At 34.6% G+C, this 21,080-nt stretch overlaps 1 protein-coding gene across 1 annotated transcript in view; it reads right to left on the bottom strand.

The window, feature by feature from the left end:
* The window catches only part of LOC108729355 (GTP-binding protein Rhes), a 28,923-nt gene that overhangs the window by 4,063 nt on the left and 3,780 nt on the right, over positions 1-21,080 (bottom strand). Inside the window, exons 2-3 of the mRNA XM_018458423.1 lie at positions 7,885-8,186; positions 4,818-4,975 (exon numbers count right to left, since the gene is read on the bottom strand). Coding sequence (XP_018313925.1) covers positions 4,818-4,975; positions 7,885-8,021 — 295 coding nt within the window. The 5' untranslated portion in view covers positions 8,022-8,186. The remainder of the gene's footprint in view (positions 1-4,817; positions 4,976-7,884; positions 8,187-21,080) is intronic.

Here is a 21,080-nt window from a genome sequence, read left to right as displayed (position 1 = left end):
AGTGCCTGGCTGCTACAAGAGCCGTGTTTGACAGATGCAATGCTTGTATTGCTGCAAGAGGTGCACATTTCGAACAAAATCTTCATTAAAAAGTTTATAAATAAAATAATTAAAATAATAAATTAAATATATTTTTTTCTTTTTTCGTGATTTCCTGCGAAACAAAGCAAAAAGGAGCATATGTCTATAGGACTTTTTTTCTTAGTTTTTTACTCCTCTACACGCTCCCGAAGTTTTGCCATTTAATTTGGAAACACCCTGTATATATAATAGGTATATATATCCCTCTAATTATTATCGATCTGATGATATGAAAAGGTACTTAGCATATGTCTTCTGCGACCTTCTCTTTTTCTATCTACGACATAATTGAGTCACAAAATTGTAAATGCTGGTACACAGTTAAACATGTAAAATTTAATTAAACTTTACGAGATACCTTTGTGATATCGCTTGTCCTAAAATCTTGTTATTATACGTAACAAAATTGATTTACCTCATAAATACAATTTCCAAATTTCAAAGACAATCCATTTAGTTCATCCGTTTAACTCATTTAGTTTCATTTCGTCCGCGTAATATCATTCAGAAACTTCTTCGGAGAAGAGATCAGACCTCCACACTATATTTCGAAAATCTTGTCGCTTCGTGGCTACTACATGTGGAACTTCGCGAAACATCTTATTCTCGCGAAACACGCCAAGCAGGCCTGATATTGTCCTCGCGAGATGAAAATATATGTATGTCAGCCATTATGCCGCAAAGTTTGTGTCTTTGGTCGTGTCGAAAGGAATTCTCTCCTCTCGCAACAGCCGGAACTCCGTCCGAAGGCTCATTGTCTTCGAATCGGGGTCATATCGCGTTCCTGTTTCAAGCATATTCCGACGGATTCGCGGCTCGCGGAAACCTTTTTCATGCTCTCGACGCATAAACCGATCAGCTAGACGAGTGATTGCGTGCGCGAAAATCGAAGACGTTTTTTCACAACACGTTATTATATGTTATTTTTTGGAGTGTTTTAACACTAGAAGTGCCAACGTTCCTTACTCATTAAAAAATTCAAATAAATTACTATGAAAATGAAGGAAGTGATGAAAATTCAAATATTTTATCAGTATTCATCATAAAGAACATTGAAAAGTAAAAAAATTTCGAAATTCTGTCTTTTACACAAAAATAGGAGATCCTAAAGCCGTTTATATTACCGACTAATCATAATTTTTGTTTAATAATTACTTTTTTCCTCTTTTACAGATTTGAAAATCCTTTTCCAGGATTGAAGTATACGCATTGATACGTGTCTGTGAGGTGGAGTTTATGCTGAGAACGACAACAAATTTTTCTTAAGATTTCAATTTCGAAATTTTTTGTTGTTTCCGGAATAAATTCCACCTCACAGACACGTATTAATGTGCATACTTTAATCCTAAAAAGAGGAAAATCTGTAAAAGAGGAAAAAAGTAATTGTTATACAAAAAAGACGACTTTAATTTTAGAAAATCTTTTTTGTTATGCTTTCGATCACAATTTCGCAAACTCAGGATTGTTTGTGCATGTCATACGCTTCCGGGGAAGGTATCATTTGGTACGTACGACCTACAGAATTTCTGCACTAAGGGAATTATAACCTGAGATGACAGTTGTGAGAGTTGAAATAAAGTGAATTTTTAATTTTTTCTCCGATTTTCTTGTCAAATTTAGTGTGGCCGGTGTTTTCTTTTTGTGCGTACTTTTATTTTTTGTATAAAAGGATTTGATGATCTATAAAGTTAATTCAGAAAAATTGGCAATCTGCAATTGGTTAATTCCTGTTGGTTTAGGATTCCTTAATCTAAAAAATAAAAAAGGAAACAATAATGACAGTTAGATTCTGGTGTTAAAATGCTTATTAGCATAATAAATTGACGATTAATTTAATTTGTGACATTGCTTCCAGCTTCAGTTTATAATTGCGTTTCAAGTCCGACAGTAACGAGCACGTAGTTTGTAGAACTAAAAATGCATTTAAAATTTGCATAGAAATATTGTTGGACAAGATCCAGTCTCGATTATATTTGGTGCTTTCCCTATTTTTCACGTTATTTATGAAAACATTACAAATATAAAAAATCTAGAAGCAACTGCAATTATAAATTAATAATTCAGATACGATTGAGTGTAAAAAAACGGTTCTTTACTGATGCGGTCGCATAAAAAAAGCGCAATCGTTCGCCAACTGTTATTAGATGCACATAACTATGCGCAAAATGTTTTTGGCAATCGGTCGCTCTATGAATTATTAAGAGATCTCTGGTGGAGCGCGAGTGTCGAGAAAAATGCGAGCGGAAAACGTGAAGTCGTGACTCGTTTTGTCAAATGCACGGAATTTCCGAAGGCACGAGCGTCGAACGGAATACAAAACTAAACACGCCGCGATGAAATTCCCATCGACGGTGGCTCTCTTGATTTCCGCACACACGAACGGCAATTTAAAAATTCTTCGAATTTTACGTGTCTAATTTTATCGTACGCTCCTACGTGAGGTCAACTTCACTGGCAACATACGACGATACATTGCCGTTTCCAGGCGCATGTAGTGCAATAACTGAAAGGCGAGTATCGGTTCTGTCCGATGCAATTTGTGCAGCCCCGCTTAAAACAGCGAATCGGAGTGGCTGGATCCCGGGAGCACAAACTGCTGCTACTAAACTTTCGAATCGCGTAAATTTCTATTTATTATTAAACAATTTTTTGTACGATTATATAAAGTTACGTAATACCGTTTCTGGTCATAAAATATTTTTACTACGTTTTCGTAATAAAATTGTTATAAGAATACAAATGTAATAAGCAATGTAATAATATCAAACAAATTAAGCAACTGCACTTTTAACCCCTTGAGTGTCAATGACGGAAAAATCCGCTAAAATAAAACTGGCCAAAAGTGCTTCATGACGGAAAAATTCGCATATTTCATAACTCACTTTTGCAGTGCAGCAATTGAACTGATAATGCATACTTTAATGTTTTGAGGTCGCTGAATATTTATAAATTTATGTCATTGATAGTATTCTTGGCACATAAGCGTTTTCCTTGCCTGACACTCAAGAGGTTAATGTATTAATACACTTATTAAGTTTAAATGGAGAATCGATTTTTCATTCCAGAGCGCATCACACTGTGTAGCAATTAACAATGATCTTGCCAAACGGTGCGTTTTGGGAATTGGATATTATTCACAGATCATAACTTAGATTATGTTCTGCGTCGGCCGACGTGACGTATGTGTGTATATATATATATATATATATATATGTCCGAGTGTAAATATGTATTTTCAGTTGGGAGGGTTTGCCCTCCATCGTGACAACCGCGATACTGATGCAATTGTCGCGCATCCGACAGCATGGTACGATATCAGGTTATCGGGTACAGGTGGTAACGCGACATGACGAGGGACAAGAGAGGTCTATATGCGTAAAATCAACGAAGCACAAACGGTCCCATGTGCCGCAGAGACAAGGCTACCGGATAGCGAAGAAAAGGGAAAGTAGATTAAATTGAGTTATGGAGCGAATGTACTCCCCCTCATACGATCCCCATACGTTTCCACAGACATAATCGTTCTTCAGTATTGTTGGCCACTTATCATTATCTCATCTCTCGTTCCCTAGTTCTCGCTGAACATCCCATTTTCGTTTAACACGTTGAATATTCTGACGGAGATTAGTTAGAGCACTGTCACTCTAATATACAGGTGAAATGTAATCAATCGTGCTTAAGGGATTACACGTACCGTATAAAGACAGCCACAATTAGACAAAGTAACATTGAAGAGCTCATCATCAATCAGTTTATGTTAGATATATTATTATCAAAATGAGACAAGTAAAAAGTAGTGGAAAAAAAAAGGATTTAAAAGAATTTAATCTCATTATTTATATCTTTAAATCTAATAAAATATTTCTTACGCCACACAGAGAAATAAATAAATGAGATGAACTATTAAAGCAGATGCTTTTTTCTGTATCTTTGTAGATTCGATTTCAACCCTGAACTCTTAATCAGAAATTGAATTCTTACTGTAACGTTGAACGTGTAATTCTCACTTAGACTTTTTACAAAATTAATTGAAACCACGTGATACTCGTGCAATTTCGTATCTAAGCATCGCTGAAATTCCAGTAACAGTCGACACTCACCCCGGGCAGTTTCCCTCAAACTTTTCCCGCGCACAGGACGTAGTGAACTATCGTTGAGGATATGAGATTTCGCCGAAAGTCTTGAAACTTGCGAAGCGCGAATCTGGCGACACAGAAACGATCGGTACGGATTTTCTCCATCGGTGTATGGCTCTAGACATTCTTTCGTCATATCGAAGAACGAAAGTTTTCTCAGCCATCGAGAGGGATATTAGTAGGATTATCGAGAGTGTTAATCTTTAGGTGAGCGTCACGTTTCGTATCTATCGCGTTTTCTCAAACGCTTAAAAATTTACAAATATATTCACAGCAAAAAAGCGTCTGGATATTTATGACTCTTTTTTTTCATCATCTACCGCGGTCTGACGTATTCTCATATAAAATGCATCGCGATGCATTTGCAACACGTCATTCGTTAACATGCTAATTTTTTACCTGCTCATACGGGAGTCAAGTATCCATTAATTCTTCTCGTACTAATTTTCGCCGCGACAAAAGCGGTGTGTCATCGCCGAGAATTAAATTTTTATATTCAGCGGGAATATATGCGCGATTACTTTGCGGCATCTTGAATATGATGTCTACTTGAAACGCGCAGCAGCGCATTTCTCCGGGGAGGTAAGCCGATGGACTTACCCGTCAGGAAAGACAATCGTCGCATCGCCGGAAACGGATGGTTTCCGCTTGTATCTAGAAGATCAAGCTGATGAACCTCGCCTCTGATCCTGTAGAGTTTCCTGTGAAAATCTTCTATCGTCGGCGTATAACTCTCCTCGAATTTATTGAACAGAAATCTGAAACGTGAGCGAAATTTATCCGTATGGACGCTTCATTATTTTAGTCTTTTTGTATTTTTTTAACTCCTTTTTCACCAGTTATCTTACGAGTTTCAGATTTCAATTCCGTTTCTAATAACTTTTTTATGTAGATTAATGGAATATTAATAATTTATGTATTATACACTCAGAAAGAACATAATAATAGCAACTATATATAGTTGAATAAATCATATTTTATAATTGCAATAACTATAAAATAATTCATTTAAATATATGTATACAATATAATTTTCCTTATAGAAAACTAATATCAAGTAGTTAATTTATTACTGACCAATTCATTACATGAAAGACAGTAATTAACTATTTATGTGGAGTACTAAAAGCATTAAATAACAGTACTTCCAATATTTAAAATGAATAATTAATTACTGTAGTAGTATTAAATAAATAATTAATTACTGTTCAATATTAAATTTTCCAGTATTACGTTTCTGTAAGAGTCTACATTCATAAAACAAGTATAGTTGTTATTTTTATAGTTGCCAACACTATGTCTTTTTCTCTAATTGTAAGTGTAGCCAATTAAAAAAAAAGCTTAAAAAGCATCTTTAAAATTTAATTATATAATGAATTTTCCGAATCACAGATACGAGCCCGACGAACGGAATTGGTAAACACAGAGTTAATCGTAGCACTGAGAATATTTAAAAAATCGCATTTGTGGACGGAGATAAGCATCTATCTCAATTTTTTAAATGGGCTCGTTAGCAATCACATATGTATACACATATGGACGAAAATTCGCTTAGCATATATAGGGGTCGCGTAATTGCGGTCAATTTAGGACAGTCAACATAACTTCGAACCGACCGCAAATTTTCGACATTTCGCAGAACCATCACATTAATCGAAGAGCAATATTGGGACAGCGGCAACTCTCCGGTTCTATTTGACGATGAGAAAAGAAATATGATTAGGTCGCAATTTTAACAGATCGATCCAATTCGGAAGGATTACGCTTTGTTCCCAGGAACGTGGCGGTCAGTTTTTCGATACTGTGTCGCATGGTAGCAGCGATTACGTAACAATAGAAAATACAATAATGCGGTATGTATTGGCCGGCAGTACGGTTCAAAGATTAATTGAATGACATTGTTTCGCACTATTAGTAATCGATCTGTGAAAGAGAGCACGACGGACAGAATTTAGAAGACCGAACGGACGAAGCGTATGGAATATTAAAAAAAAGGACACACAGCAGAAATATTAAATCGGCGTAGTTCTAATGGGAAACGTTGCACCAAAATATAAGTTAAACATAAATAAGCAAAAAATATAGAAAATAAAATCTTTTACGTAATTCAATTTAGATGTAACTAAAGGGAAATCAATATGAAAAAATAAGTATAACGTTTACAAAAATGATAAAATTTACAAATATGATAAAATAACATACACGGTTAAAAATATTTTGTATTTATATTAAATCTTCAAACTGGTTCTCATTAAAATTTTTGTGTTGAATTTTTAATGCAAAAATGTTAATTTAACATAATGTGATTACGTCGTGATTTAGATATTTTATGTTAAAAAAAATTTAATATTTCTTAGTGTTAAAATAACACAATTTATGAACAAGTGAACAAACAGTATAAAAATTATATAGTTTTAAAACGTAAATTCTACTAAAAAATAAATATACGTGTTAGTTTAATGTATTGTAAATATTAATTTTATCGAGAAAAATGTTTTTACAATTTGTTTTTAAATTAAGTCAAAGTTATTGCATTGTTCCTTATACAGAATAAAGTCTTTCCAAAATAAAAGGAAGTATGCAAATAAATGTGGGAAAATACAACTAGATAAAAAAAAACAAAAAAGTATGTGAGTTACAATTTCCTATCTATATTTCTACATTATATATATACTATCTATATTTTTCATATAATATAAATGATACTAAGTATATAATCGAACTAAAAGTATCTATCCACATTTGAATAATATATAAGAATAACATATAACATATAAGAATATTATAAAGCCTCGAGTTTATGATTTTGAAGCTTACAAGAGAAATAAATTGAAAAATATCATCTGAAACTATTTAATCTTAGTACGTACACTCAGATATTTTTCCTTTATTCTTTTTTTGTTTATTCCTCTTGTAAGCTTCAAAATCATAAACTCAAGGTTTTATAACATTCTTATATATTATTCAAATGTAAATAGTTATACGTTTTAGTTTTATTATATACTTAAAATAATTAAAATCGCATGTGTGTAAATCGCATTCGATCAGTGAAATAGACAATTCCTTTGGAGTTTGTCATTTCAGCATCTCCGCAAGCTGTTATCAAACTACCGACTCAGGCTTACCCGACTATTGACCCAATAGTGAATCTATTATGAATCAGCAGTCACAATCAGCAATCAGGTCGATCAGAGTTGATAGTCTGATACGGGTCTAAAATGCGTCTAAATTATTGAACCGAGTCTCTCAAGCCGAGCTTCGATAAGCTAAGCTTGAACCGAACTTCGAGCCAAACTTCGTGAACATTACGTATATAAAACACATAATTAAAACCACAATATAGATTGCAAAAATGCTCATAACGCTCACGAGATTTGACTCAAAGAGCGCCTCTAATGTGTTCGATTCGAAATTTGGTTCCAGGTTTGGCTTAAGATTCGGCTTGAAGTTCGACTTGAAGCTCGGCTCGACATTGACTCAATCTTTAACACAAGAATTTAGATAGGACCGTTTGAGACACGTGAAATATATTAAATTTAATACATAATTTTCCAACTGTGTAAAATAAACGAGAATGAAATGTGACATCGATAAATGATGATGGATAATAGAAGGAAAAACTCGCTTTAAAACTGAATGTCGTAGTTTGCTGATTTCGGGCGTTTACCGTGCTACAATGGCGGTCTTTCCAACCCGGGCACTGCCGAGCATAACGAGACGATAGCAGTTGCGCGGCGGCGGTTTGCAAGCGTCCTCCTGCGACGAGGTGGATGCGGGACTCGGGCTGACGGGCATAGCGAGCATTCCATCCTCTGGACCCGAGGGACCCTGACCCTCCACCAGTTCAGGCTCCGCTTGTGCTCCTCGTCGACCGCGAGCGTTGATCCGATGCTCAGCGGGCTCGTCGGTTGCACTTCCGCTTCTGCAGAGCCTCTGCACGCAGCACAGAAGTCGGCCGCACGCCTCCAGCTGCGGAATTACACATCCATGAATGCGACATTAGCTCTTAATCCCGTAGCACTTTTGTACTCTCGGGACATACATATTCCGAAGTTGTAGATATATCGAAATTCCCGCACTCCTATTTAATTAGTCGAAATTAGATAGAGTCTGACACGAAAATAACTAGTATTTCGTGTAATTTATCGCTACATAAAAGTTGTTGCTCTCTGATATCCTAATTTTGTTTTTAAATTGTATATAAAAGTTTCAATGTTTTTTTTTAACTACAATATACAAACTAACGGTAATATAGAACAAATGTATCAGTTATAGAAGAATTTAGTATTGTTTGTGTTTCTGGTTTTTAGTATAAATTGCAGGTTGTGTGTGTGTTTATATTTTATATAGAATTTTGATGAGGTGTATCTCTTGCGAGATTGCATCAAATTCCGAAAAATTCATCGATTTCGTCGATAAACAATAGGTATATTCATAAATTTAACAAATTGTTACATTGTTTGTATGTATATCGGGTACATAATTCAACAAACAATATCTCCAATATTTCCTTGAGATTTTTCAAAAAATAAGAAAAGCAACCATGTCCAGACGACATCGTATTTCTAAGAAATTCAAGAAAGTGCAAGAAGAATAGGATATTCGAATCCAAGCGTAAACGCACGGAACACAGATCCCGATTGGATTTTCTTGAATTGATTCGTGGCGGGAGACTTTGATAAAAATAGTTTTATTAAAGCAAGAGAGAATGTAAAGAGAAGAGGCGAATGCTCCAGACATATTTCAGTGTGCGAGCACTCTTGAATAATTTCCCCTGCTTTTTGTGCCGATGTCAGAATATCCGGAAGTTGCTCGCAACAGCAATGGATGGAAAAAGTTTATTTTTCCGGAGATTAAGAGAATATGAAACGCGACCATAAAACGGCGTTTATATGTTTTTCAATATAATCTCCATAATTATGCAATCCTCGATAAGTCCTTGTTGAATGTTACATACTCGATATTCACATATTTTATACCACATATTTTACGGAGTTTAACGAGGATGTTTGTCATATTGGCGAAAAAGCTTAAAGGAGGCGTACTAAATAAACGCGAAGAACTTTGCGCTGCAAGATATAGGTATCATGGGAATTGGAAGGTTCAGGTTCCTCAAATACGTTCAGGAATATCTTCAAATAAATTTGAAACGCTTTGCACATCCTTGCACGTTCGTTGCGTTACATGCGGAAAACACATGCAAGTCTCCCATATAATTTATTGAATTGAAAAATATTTGTCTGCCTCTATATACCTTTTTTTATTTAAATGACGGTGTAATAATAAAACATAGAGAGAGAAAAAGACCGTAAACGCCATGCTGTAATCAACTCTTTCATTGAAAAGAGACTCCAAGAGGTCAACATTGTCAAATGCAGTGGATGCAATCATAGAAAGACCATCATAAGGCTACGCTATTTTGAATAAAGTGAAATGGAAACTATATTCCTTTTGTATTTTCTTAAATCAATGCTTTTATTATTTAAAAAAAAATAGATTTTGCTTATATTTTTTGAAAGTTAAAATTATTTATCTCAAGTCTTCATACATTAATTAGAAAAATGACATCGGATTCATTTCCATCATATAAAAATTTACATTTCTTTTGAATACTAATGTCCCTCGAACGTCAATGTCAAGAGAGTTTTATTCATACTCAAGAAGCACGAGTTCCACACAGGATAAACGATAACATTCTTCTTCTTCGCATTCTTCAAAAAGTTCACTCTCCGACTTAGATATTTTCCGTCACAATCTGAACGCAAAAGCTGGTAGAATAATAGAATGCGATTATATCCTTACCATAACGGCGTTCATTTCTAACTTGGTCGCGTTGAATAGAGGACTAATGATTGCAACGAAGCAAGTTCTGAATACTGCTTAACGCACGATAGTTAGAGAAGACCTATTAGGAAAGACAGAAACGGTGTTACTTCATGAATGATAGCAAAGCTACTTGTGTCGTTGTGACTAAGATTTCTCTTCAAAAGAGGCAAAATTGAATAAAGGGCTTCATATTTACTGAAGATTAAAATTTTAATGCTACACGGAAAGAACAATTTTGCTAATATATCTAAAAATTTAGCTAGATGGGATAAGATAGTACAATTCGAAAATGGTACAATTCTGAACGAAATAAAATTTGAATTCAATTTTCAAGATTCGAGATTAGTAACCGTCTCATTGTGCGAAAGGTACTAAAAAAGCAGTAAAAAATCAAATGTACCATGTTCGAAATTGTACTATCCTTCCCTATAAATCTGAAAATAATTTTGTTGGATTATCAAAATATAATAATTATACGATAACAAAAAATTGTTCATTTGACTAAATTAATTTAGTTCGTCTTTGTTTCTTTTGATGGAAAATGTATGTATTTTAGTCAAACATATATTATATTTCACTTAAATACATAGATTCTCCAATGAAAGAAATAAAGACGAACTAAATGAATTTAGTTGAATGAACAATTCTTTTCTTAGTGCAGTACGCTCAAGACTGTTAGAATGTTAAAATTTTTTGCCATTACTCATTATACTTGAGCACCTTACTAATTATTCTGATACTCCAACAAAGTTACTTTCAGATCTACATTTAGTTCAATTTTTCGATATTTTAGCAAAACTGTTTTTTCCGTGCACTAAATTTATAAATACTATCCTTGTTTATATAAATAATTTTTTGCAAATAATATTCAATATTCTGCCATCAACATCATTAAAAGCATAAAAATTCATTATTACAATGTCATCAAATATTAATTAACTTCCTTTAAAATGTAATATAAATAAAAATGGTCCGCAACGTTCGCAATGGATCGTTAAACAAGAATCTTTGTGGACGCGTTTTTCTGAAAAATACATGAAGTAAGCTTGATGCTCGTCGTCGTCGTTGCTCGGTAAATTTACCTCTGGACAAGTCAGCGTACCGCTCCATGTACCTCGGTTTCGAGACGATACGCAAGAGGTGAGGCTTTATAAATATTTAAATAGGACACCTGATGCCCGCGTGTCGAGGCGTGGGCCGCAATTATTAAAGACTCCATTAAATACGTCGCCTGTATTACTTTCTTTACGCTGTCTCTCTTTTTTTTCTCTCTCTCTCTTCCTGCCTCTTCAATACGTAGTAACTCAGTTTGAATGAAACTGAACATAAACCGCGTTTTATCTTTGCCATGTTCCACACACGACGGTAACTATACGAATCACTTCGCTACATCGACAACTTCGTTGTCGTTTAACAAATAGCGATATAAATCGTACGACCTATAGAACTTCGTTTTGTCTTTATCTCGAGCAACTCCAGACTCCTATTTGTGGTATTTAGGCCATTAACGCGTCGCTCAACTCTTAAATTTCCGAGCAAGATCGCAATTACTGACCGCAATTGTTTCAGTGTAGAGGGCTATTGTTACCTCGATAATAGTTTATTTCTGTTCTATGCCAGGAAAATGGGGTTACGTTTTATTCATTGCGCTTTAACTATAAACGTGCGAAAAGCAAAATACTAGAAAGGTTTCGCATGAATCGTCGAATCGTTTCTAGAGTCGTGTTTTACTTCCGCGCGAGTGTGACGATAGAGTGTTATCTGTCTCGCGATATATACGTCTCAGTGATATCGACGTTTTCTGTACCTTCATTCGCGTATCCTTTCGCCGTGCAAATATCTCTCAAAATAAAAGTCGAACATGACCCTGTTACTATTTTTAGGATTTATGAACGGTTTCAGCAAAGTCGGTTAACTTTAATCTCGGAGATCTACTACATCTTTATTTTCTTCTAGAATTAGATCAAGTACATGAGAAACCGAGATTTATATTTTCTATGACTATTCCTGTGCGAATTTTCAAAAAGGGAGTCCAATTCCTCAGTTAAACTAGAATTTACTTTTCATTACCACAAATTTTTGCCATTTTCCTTTTAATAAATAGAGATAAGCATTACATTTCGCCAAAGCGCAAACTGTTGGTGAAAGGGCTAATTAACATGATATGATATTAGAGCGCGAATATCGCGATGTAACTAAGTTGAAGTAGCAATTTTAGATCGTGTTGATTTTCATTTTAATTCCTCGACCTCTGTCGAAAATAGTGGCGATTCTCGAGGGAAGTAATAACGTTCTGCTTACGGTATGGCTATGAATACTGCAGATGGTAATAGGCAGCCTTTGATGATACTAGACTAGAAACCACGTTGAATTGCAGGAACTATGTAAATGCAGATGTTAGCGCTCGTATCATTATCCCTTATCTATTCCTTCTAATAATTGCTCCGATCGAAGATATACAGATTTGAGGCAGTTTATCTGATCATTGCATCGCTTGCATATTCTCACTAATTCCACCAACGACATTAGAAATTTAGCCAAAAAGTCTGTTGAAAAGCGAAAAGCGTGCAGATTTCTATTACAACTTCTAAGGAGAGATTAAATTAAAAGATAACTACACGCTGTTAGCTGTAGATTTTACTATTTAACGGTTGCATTAAAAATAGAGTTTTATGTCTGCACTGAGGGGAAAAAAATGATTATAAGTACCATAATTTATAGTCAATGTCAATGGCATATATGTATATTTTTTAACACAAATAAACGAAGAAGGCCATATTCGATCAAAACGATCTTGGTGCCTAATAATGTTTTTGTGTGAATTTTACAATTTCCAGTTTAAGCAAAATGCGTACTGATTTATCAGGCTTGTCTTTTCAGACAACACGCATGTCCAAGAACGAGACATAAGACATCTTAAACATATGTAACGAAAACGTCTTAAAAACGTTTTTTTTTAAGGCGTCTAAAAGACATCCAAAAGGTATCTTTAAAACATCTTATGTCCTGATTTTTAAATTTTGTGTTGTCTCGGTTGTCTTTGTCAAGATCAACAAATAAGTAACGTACAGTTTGTTTAAACTGGAAATCGTAAAATTCACACAAAAATGTTATTAGACACCAAATCCGTTTTAATCAAATATACCTTTCTTCTCGCTTATTAAACATTTTTCAGTCAATTTTCACTTAATATTATATTTTTTATAAAGTTAGAAATATAATTATTGGTTATTAACATCATAAGAGTAATAAAAATAGAGTTCTTAACCATAATTATCTTTAATTATTTTACTATACGATCACAAATCTGAACACTTTTCTCTGTAATAAGATCCTAACATCTCAACACATTATATTTGCAAAACTCATTAGCTTGGTATATTTCATGTTTACTATATCGCTTTTCGTATCGCGACGTGGCACAACGGAGAAAAAATGAGCAACAAATGTCTATATGCTATGCGTGTGCTATTGATTTTACGATTGCGCGCTACGACAAAGCTCTCGGCACGCGAGGGTTTGAGAAACATTGATCTCTTAACGCCACACATACACACACACAGCGACCCATCGAGTTTCTGATACAACCAAGCAACAAGGTATATCGGTAGTATGCCCATACCAGCAACAGTCGGATTATCGCAATGCTACTTACCGGTTCTCATCAGGACATGCATTTGACGGTATCGAACAGAGTTCCGAGTGTATCGCGAAGCGTTATCCTCTTAATGCTGCTGTAGCTTAATCACACTAAGCGGATTCGGCCGTCAACGCTGGCTAAACATCCGTTTAACGATTTAGTGACATAATATTTTCTAGGCGAGCGACCGGCCGAACTTCCACCTGAGGTAGTTTTTCCACACGGATTGTTTGAAGCTTAACGAAACTTACGATAATGTGCGGCCATTATTACGCCGTTTCGAGGCGGTCGATTATATGACACCATGTTTTGTTTATCGCCGCAATGTATAATGACAAACGTACATGGAAATTTTACTGTCCTCATATTTACGTTTGCAATTGTTCGCCAGCATTTATAAATCGTTTATGTCGGCCTACTTGTGTTATTCGTATATTTTATGATGTACCGATATATATGTTTAACGATATATTTCACTTAGTTACTGTATATTTCGTTTAATGAACGATTAGAACGGTACGCTGCTGGTGACAGCAGTACCGTGATATTTAATTTACTCGTTAATCACCACCCCGTAATTCATTCGTTCGATTTGGTGCAAACAATTAAAAACTTCCGAGCCGCACACGCGTGGCTTCCTACGTATATAATCCTCGTTGCAGCGCGAGCAGTGATATTATATGAACCTAGAATTATGCAAGTATGTAATTACGGCATAAACGATTACTACGCTCCATTTAATCCCGGGCTGATACCCCTTTGGCATCAAGTCGTTCGTTCAGGTATCGCCCGAGCCGCGAGGCAAGATGGTTAAAGCCGCCGGTTAAAAGACATTTCCCCAAGAGAAAAGCGCCGGTTTCTTTCCTGAAAATTTTATATGTCAAATTGAAATCTGAAAAAAACTGCTGAGTACTTAAGCAGTATTTTTTGTGTGTTCTCTCGCATCATATGCGTACATGATTCCCGTTATTATTAATTTATACGCGGAAAGAACGATTTTACTGAAATCCTTAAAAATTTTGCTAGATGCAAAGCTGAAAATAATTTTGTCGAATTATCAAAATAATTATAATAATAAGTAAGACACTCAAGCATGATGATGTTACTGCAAAAAGTTTTGACATTCTAGCAAACAGTTTGATAAACGAATCGTCTTAATTATTGTGATGGACCAACAAAATTATTTTCAAATCTGTATCTAGCTAAATTTTTAGATACACTGAAAAAAATTTTAGTCATTTTTGGTACAATGAATGATCGTTAATTAATGTCCGACTTAATGTAGTTAATTCATTGATACGATAACTAAATTCATTTATATAATTATATAGTCATCTTTGCAATGAATTCTAGTAATAGTTTTACAACCTAAATCATAATGAGAATTCATTGGACCAATTTTCATTATTTTTTCATAATTCAATGAATATTTTATTGTATTTACGTATAGTTTTGGTTCAGTGTATTTCAGCAAACATGATTTTTTTTGTTTATAAAACGCAGATATTTTCTTTGTACATAAAACGCAGGTATTTTTCACACTTTTAATGACATAAGCCAAATACTGTTAACCTTTGTGATGTTTACGAGTGGAAACCGTATATAGAAAAAATTCCTTTTATACATGGAAAAAAACATTACTGAAATATTTAAAACATTTTTAAATCTGTATCTAGCTAAATTTTCAAATACTTTAGCAAAATCGTTCTTTCCTTGTATATAAATACAAAACGCAGATATTTCCGTATGTATTTTTCAATAATTTTTCAATAATTTTCACACATATAATATTGAAAATAACATATGAAATATTGTTAATCTCTGTATATTTACAAATGGAAATCATATATTGAAAAATTCTCTTTTATATTCAGAAAGAATGATTTTACCTAAAAAATAAATATATAAAAAAATTAGCAGAAAATACAGATCTGAAAATAACTGTATGGAAATATCAAAATAATTATATAAGACACTCAAACATGGTGAACAACGCTACAAAAAAATTTTGTTCCACCAATTACATTAAGCGTCCTACATAATTATTTTGATGGTATAACAAAATTATTCTTAAATCTATATCTAATTAAATTTTTAAATACATTAGCAAAACCATGTATATACTATTTCTCGCGGACGTGCATTTAATATCGTCGCGCGATAATATCGTTTATGAAACGGTCTATGAAATACTGTCATAGATCTGTCTAATGCATGCGATAATTGAGGAAAGACGAATCTCTGGAGATCTCAATTCGCCAATAAATTGCCCGTGGTAATTAGCCGGTACGGATACGCTGCTCCATCCGTTCCGAGTAGCAAAGTAATTCCGCCCATCTTTCTCTCTTGTTTTTGCCTCTCTTTCCCACTAGTACTTCTGCCACTTGCGTCTCGCGTCGTTACTTAACTTACGACTAACTACTCACTAGCGTTTCTACCACTGAGTGCTTTTGCTTGCTCGCGCCGTAATCTGATTGGGCTCTCGCCGACTATTATTTCATTTGCCAATTCGAGCCGCGACTACACGCTGTTGTCGCAGACATTGTTGCTATCGCTGTTTCTCACATCTGTGTGTTTGAGCGTAAGTAACAATCTCTGATAGCAACGAAGGCTGAGAGCGATTCATGAATTTACGAGCGAGCGTCACACAGAAGATAGACGCGCCAGTCGACATCAACTGGCGATGGCTGAAGAATGCCTGTGTGGTTAACGTACCGGAAGTAACTTCGCGCGTCGGCAAGTATAATATATATATATATATATAGGATGTCCCATATGTTACACACAGGAATATTCAAACGAGTTCGAAATATTAGCTTTGGAAAAATGTTTAGACGTCAACAGCTCTCAAATTAAAATCTAGATCATTCGCAAGATAAGAATATCATGGCCGTTATTCTTCGGTCAATTTTAAATGGAGGTTAATTGCATTAGATATTTAAAGTAGAGAGAGGTACTCTGGAATCCGATTACGTCTGATTAAATTTTCATTAGATCGTTCCCAGAAAGAAAGATCAAGGAAATCGTGGGTGAAAGGAAGGAGCGGACACCCCGTATACGTCGTCGTTTAAACGCGAATTTCCACCGCGACTACACTACCTTATGCAAGCGGGAGATTTTGCGTGGAGACTATATCTGGTATAATATAACATGGAATAAAGTGCAATTTTCGAGCGTCGTCCCAACGACGTCGGGACGACGCAAGTTTATTTTCAGCCCGTCACTCGAGCCAGCGAGGGAGCTTTTACGCGGCGAGCTAATCGACGAAAAGCTTGATGCCGGATTCTAACCGACGGTTAGGCACGTCCCGGTAATTAAGAGCACGGTTGTCTCTATTGATCGACAATCGTGAGTAAACAACCACACCCGCAGCACTTTGGACAAGCGCTCTTCGCGTTTATTCATACGCTTTTGTATCCCATTCGTACGTGTTGTACAATACACGTGCGACAGATGGAATGCAAAAAGAGCACAGTGATCCCGCATAGGACGTCGGTGATTCGATTATCGACTGTAATCACTCAACTTGACTTTTGTTGTTTTCAATTTCAATTATCAATATTGAGATGAAACTGAGCGAAAAATTTGTATTCATAAAGTGTTTGGTATTTGTGATTATAATTGCATCGTAAAATAATTATAGTCAAGAGCTCCATTTTTATAATTATTATTGCTACAATGTTGGTAATAATAATTATATTTATATACGAAAGAGAGAGAAACGATTCTGTTGAAAGAGCTAAAATTTTGCTGGCTACAGATATGAAAATAATTTTGCTGGATCATCAAAATAATTTTGTTACAAATTCATGCTGATTGCTAGAATATCAAAATTTCTTGCAGCATTACTATGTTTTAATTTTCATTCTTTTCGTGTAGTTCTATAATGTATTAAATGCTATATGATATGTAGAACTATAAATATAATTATTGTTATGTACTAACATTGTGGTGTAATAACTATAAAAATGAAATTTATAATCACAATTATTTTACCATGCAAAGTTACACAAATACCAAACATTTTCCTCTCGGTGTAAAATTTCATTTCGATATTAGACAAATATCGAAAACAGCAAAAGTCCAGCTGAGTCGATTATTAAATCAACGACATTCAATGCGGGATCAACGTGTTCGTTTTGCATTCCATCTTTCGCACCTGTATTGTACAACGTTAGTCGCAAACACTTTCAGTGCACAGATTCTTGTTAACGTCGATTTTTTTTACAATACCTGTGCTAGAATTTTCGATATTAATTTTCACAGCAAACTGACAAGTGTAATTTGTAATCAATCCTTTCTTTTTCTTTGTGAAAATATCGTGGCATCGACAGCCACCGAGTTTTATAAGCGCTTGAAAGTAAAGGCCCTTCCTATAGACTAAAGTCTCCGAAGGGAAATTGAATAACGAAACTTCGTTGTCCATCTAAATTCAAGTCAAGTCTACTTCTTGAGAATTTTTTAATTCGAGGTACTAAGATATTTGATATTGTATATTAAGAAGTGGAGGAATTCTCTTCTCGAGGAAATATCGATCGCAAATTCGATAACCAATGTACAATAAAAAATAAACTGCGTTAAATTAAGAATGAAAGTACATGGTAGCGGAGCATACAAATATTTTTTTATTTATTGTATCGTATATCACGCCCTGCGATATTTCTTGCGACACGTGTAATGGGATAACGATACCGTCCGGCCGAGTGATTGTCATTTGAACCGAAAATTCACGTATATCGTAACGATCGTAACGATGCAACGGAAGCATGCACAAAGCGCATCGCACAGAGACACGGTGCTCGACGTACCGCGAGAAATTTGACGGCGCGGCCTACTGGAAACTCGCGTCTTTTTTTCCCCCTCGCAAACAGTTTTCCTTTGCTTCGTCGAAGACTCTTCTCCAAACTAAAGCCGAGCGCTTCGCTGCTTTTGTGTCGCGATGGCGTAATCGTAACCTTCCAAAGCACGACGCGACACTCGTGCAATCGTGTGAATGCATTTACAAACGTTGCAGATTATCTTCGCGCGTAGCCTACTTCCTGAAATAGCTAGAGTTTTCTCCACGACCTCTATCCCGTGAGTGCGATAAATTCGGTTATTGGGTCGAGAAATCGAGCGGATTTCAAAAATAATAACCGTGCTTTCCCGGGATATATTTTGTTCTAGCCAAATGTGTTTTAACAGAAAATAATCGATATTACGCTTAAGAAAGCAAATCGATAAGTGAACGTGCATCTGCGTTTATAGATACTATATGCCTCGTCAATTAGCTAATGCTTCAGAAATAAATTCTTCGAACAGCTGCTGAGATATTTATCATTCTTTATTCTTGAGTTGACAGTGTTTAAGTATATTTAACCGTACAGAAAAGAGAAAAGAGAGGAAGAAAAGTTAAATTTTTGAAACATTACATTTTTCATACAAGGTGACACAGGGAAAAATGCAACAAGGGGAAAGACGTCACTTTGTTTATAGCTTTTTTCGTAGAACGCACACATTAGCCATTTTGACTGTGCACAAGCGAATAGTAAATAGTTTCAGCAGAAACGAAAATGTTCGTGTCAATCAACGTCGAAAAAGATTTGACAAAATACAAAAAGGTATGTCGTGAAATATTTTTATATGTACGTAGAAGTTACAATAATATCTTCTCTTCACACTTTGGGGAAAGATGACAGTAAGTACAAAACATAATTTTTCGTGTTTGACACACACTATCATTAAAATGATTTCATAAATTAAAATTTAGAACGCTTTATATAATTCGAATCATTTTAAATGAATGAAATGCTGTTTAAACAAATAAGAGTACGTCCAACTTATTCCTAAATTACTCTTTTTTTATTTTCTCAATTTATGTTTCATTATACTTTTATGAGTTTTTTATAACTCAAACTCTTGATTGCGTGCTATAAATAAGTAAAACGTGCAAGTTCATGTTGCGTCATATTATTTAATTACTTGTGGCATTTTCTTCTATAGGAAGTGGCAGTTAACCGTATAAGGGAAAGATGCCACTTTTGCAGTGTTATATTAATTTTTTCCAACAATATGAGTTCTAATAATACGGAATAAGAGTTTAATTCGTTAATCTATATAAAAAAAGGTCTCTAGAATGTAAATAAAAATTTTTGTAACTTAATTCAATAATAAAAAGTTATTCAAAAATAAAGGCCTAAGAGTGTGGCGTCTTCCTCCGAGTCATCTTAGTATTTAATTTAATTGCATAATTAAAATAGCAATATTAAAACAATACTAAGATAATTAAATTATACTAACGATACAACGACATTGTAATTAACGAACATGCATTCCATTATGTCTTCATATTTATTACTTCATCTTTATTTTAATTAATACATTAATGTAATGAAAGTTATAAAATTTGAAATGTTTAGTTTAATTTTTTTTAGAGCTAATATAATATAACGTGTCGAAAACAGTATTCGATTAATTTAGCCATCGACTTTAAACCCGAAAATTGTGGTCTCAATATATTTACGTATTCTAATTAAATAAGAATGAATGATATATTTAGTTTCCTTTAGATTTAATATAATAACGTATCGGAAATAGTATTCGGTTAATCCATTGCAGCTCTCAGTATCTCAACTTTAAACCCGAAGTTTTGTAGTCTTAATATTTATAGATTGTAATTATATTCACAAAGAAACCTCTTGTGTTCGAGCGGCAAAATTCACCAGTTGCAGCGTGGTTACGTCTGTTGACGGTGCAACAAGTCGGGTTAACAGCTGTTTCGGGCGCATATAGTTATATGCACGACGACGGTACTATGGCACTTCGATTTGGCCCAAGTCCAGGCCGAGTTTACGAAGCTTTAGTGAACTTGGGCGTCACACGTCTGTTGAATAGGAGGCCGCATGAGTTACAGTAAATGAAGCATTTTGTAAGTTTCGACGTGGATGCAACGAAGAATGCAATCTCGTCACGAGTGAGTAAAACAGTTCTCTCGGTGTATGATAATAGTAATCATATTTAATTCAGTTTGAAAGGGAGATTGCATTGTTCCACATTTCTATAATGAATTCTAAAAAATAAATGATAGTTAATTAAAAAATTCTCGAAAATGTCCAATAAAAGAACTTAGAGACAAATATTAGTTAGTACTGTAATTAGTATGCGCAAGTTTGTGGTTATAACATGATTATATTATTAACTTATAATAAATTGTAAAAGAGATTGACACAATCGGACGTTCCGAGCCATCCTCAGTGAAATGTTATATATATATACAGGGTGTTTCCAAATTAAATGGCAAAACTTCGGGAGCGTGTAGAGGAGTAAAAAACTAAGAAAAAAAGTCCTATAGACATATGCTCCTTTTTGCTTTGTTTCGCAGGAAATCACGAAAAAAGAAAAAAATATATTTAATTTAT

The sequence above is a fragment of the Mycetomoellerius zeteki genome, unplaced genomic scaffold, assembly GCF_001594055.1.
Source record: "Mycetomoellerius zeteki isolate Tzet28-1 unplaced genomic scaffold, Tzet1.0 scaffold73, whole genome shotgun sequence".
NCBI classification, from domain to species: Eukaryota; Metazoa; Arthropoda; class Insecta; order Hymenoptera; family Formicidae; genus Mycetomoellerius; species Mycetomoellerius zeteki.
The sequence above is the reverse complement of the archived record's forward strand: the minus strand, read 5'-3'. Positions and strand labels throughout refer to the sequence as shown.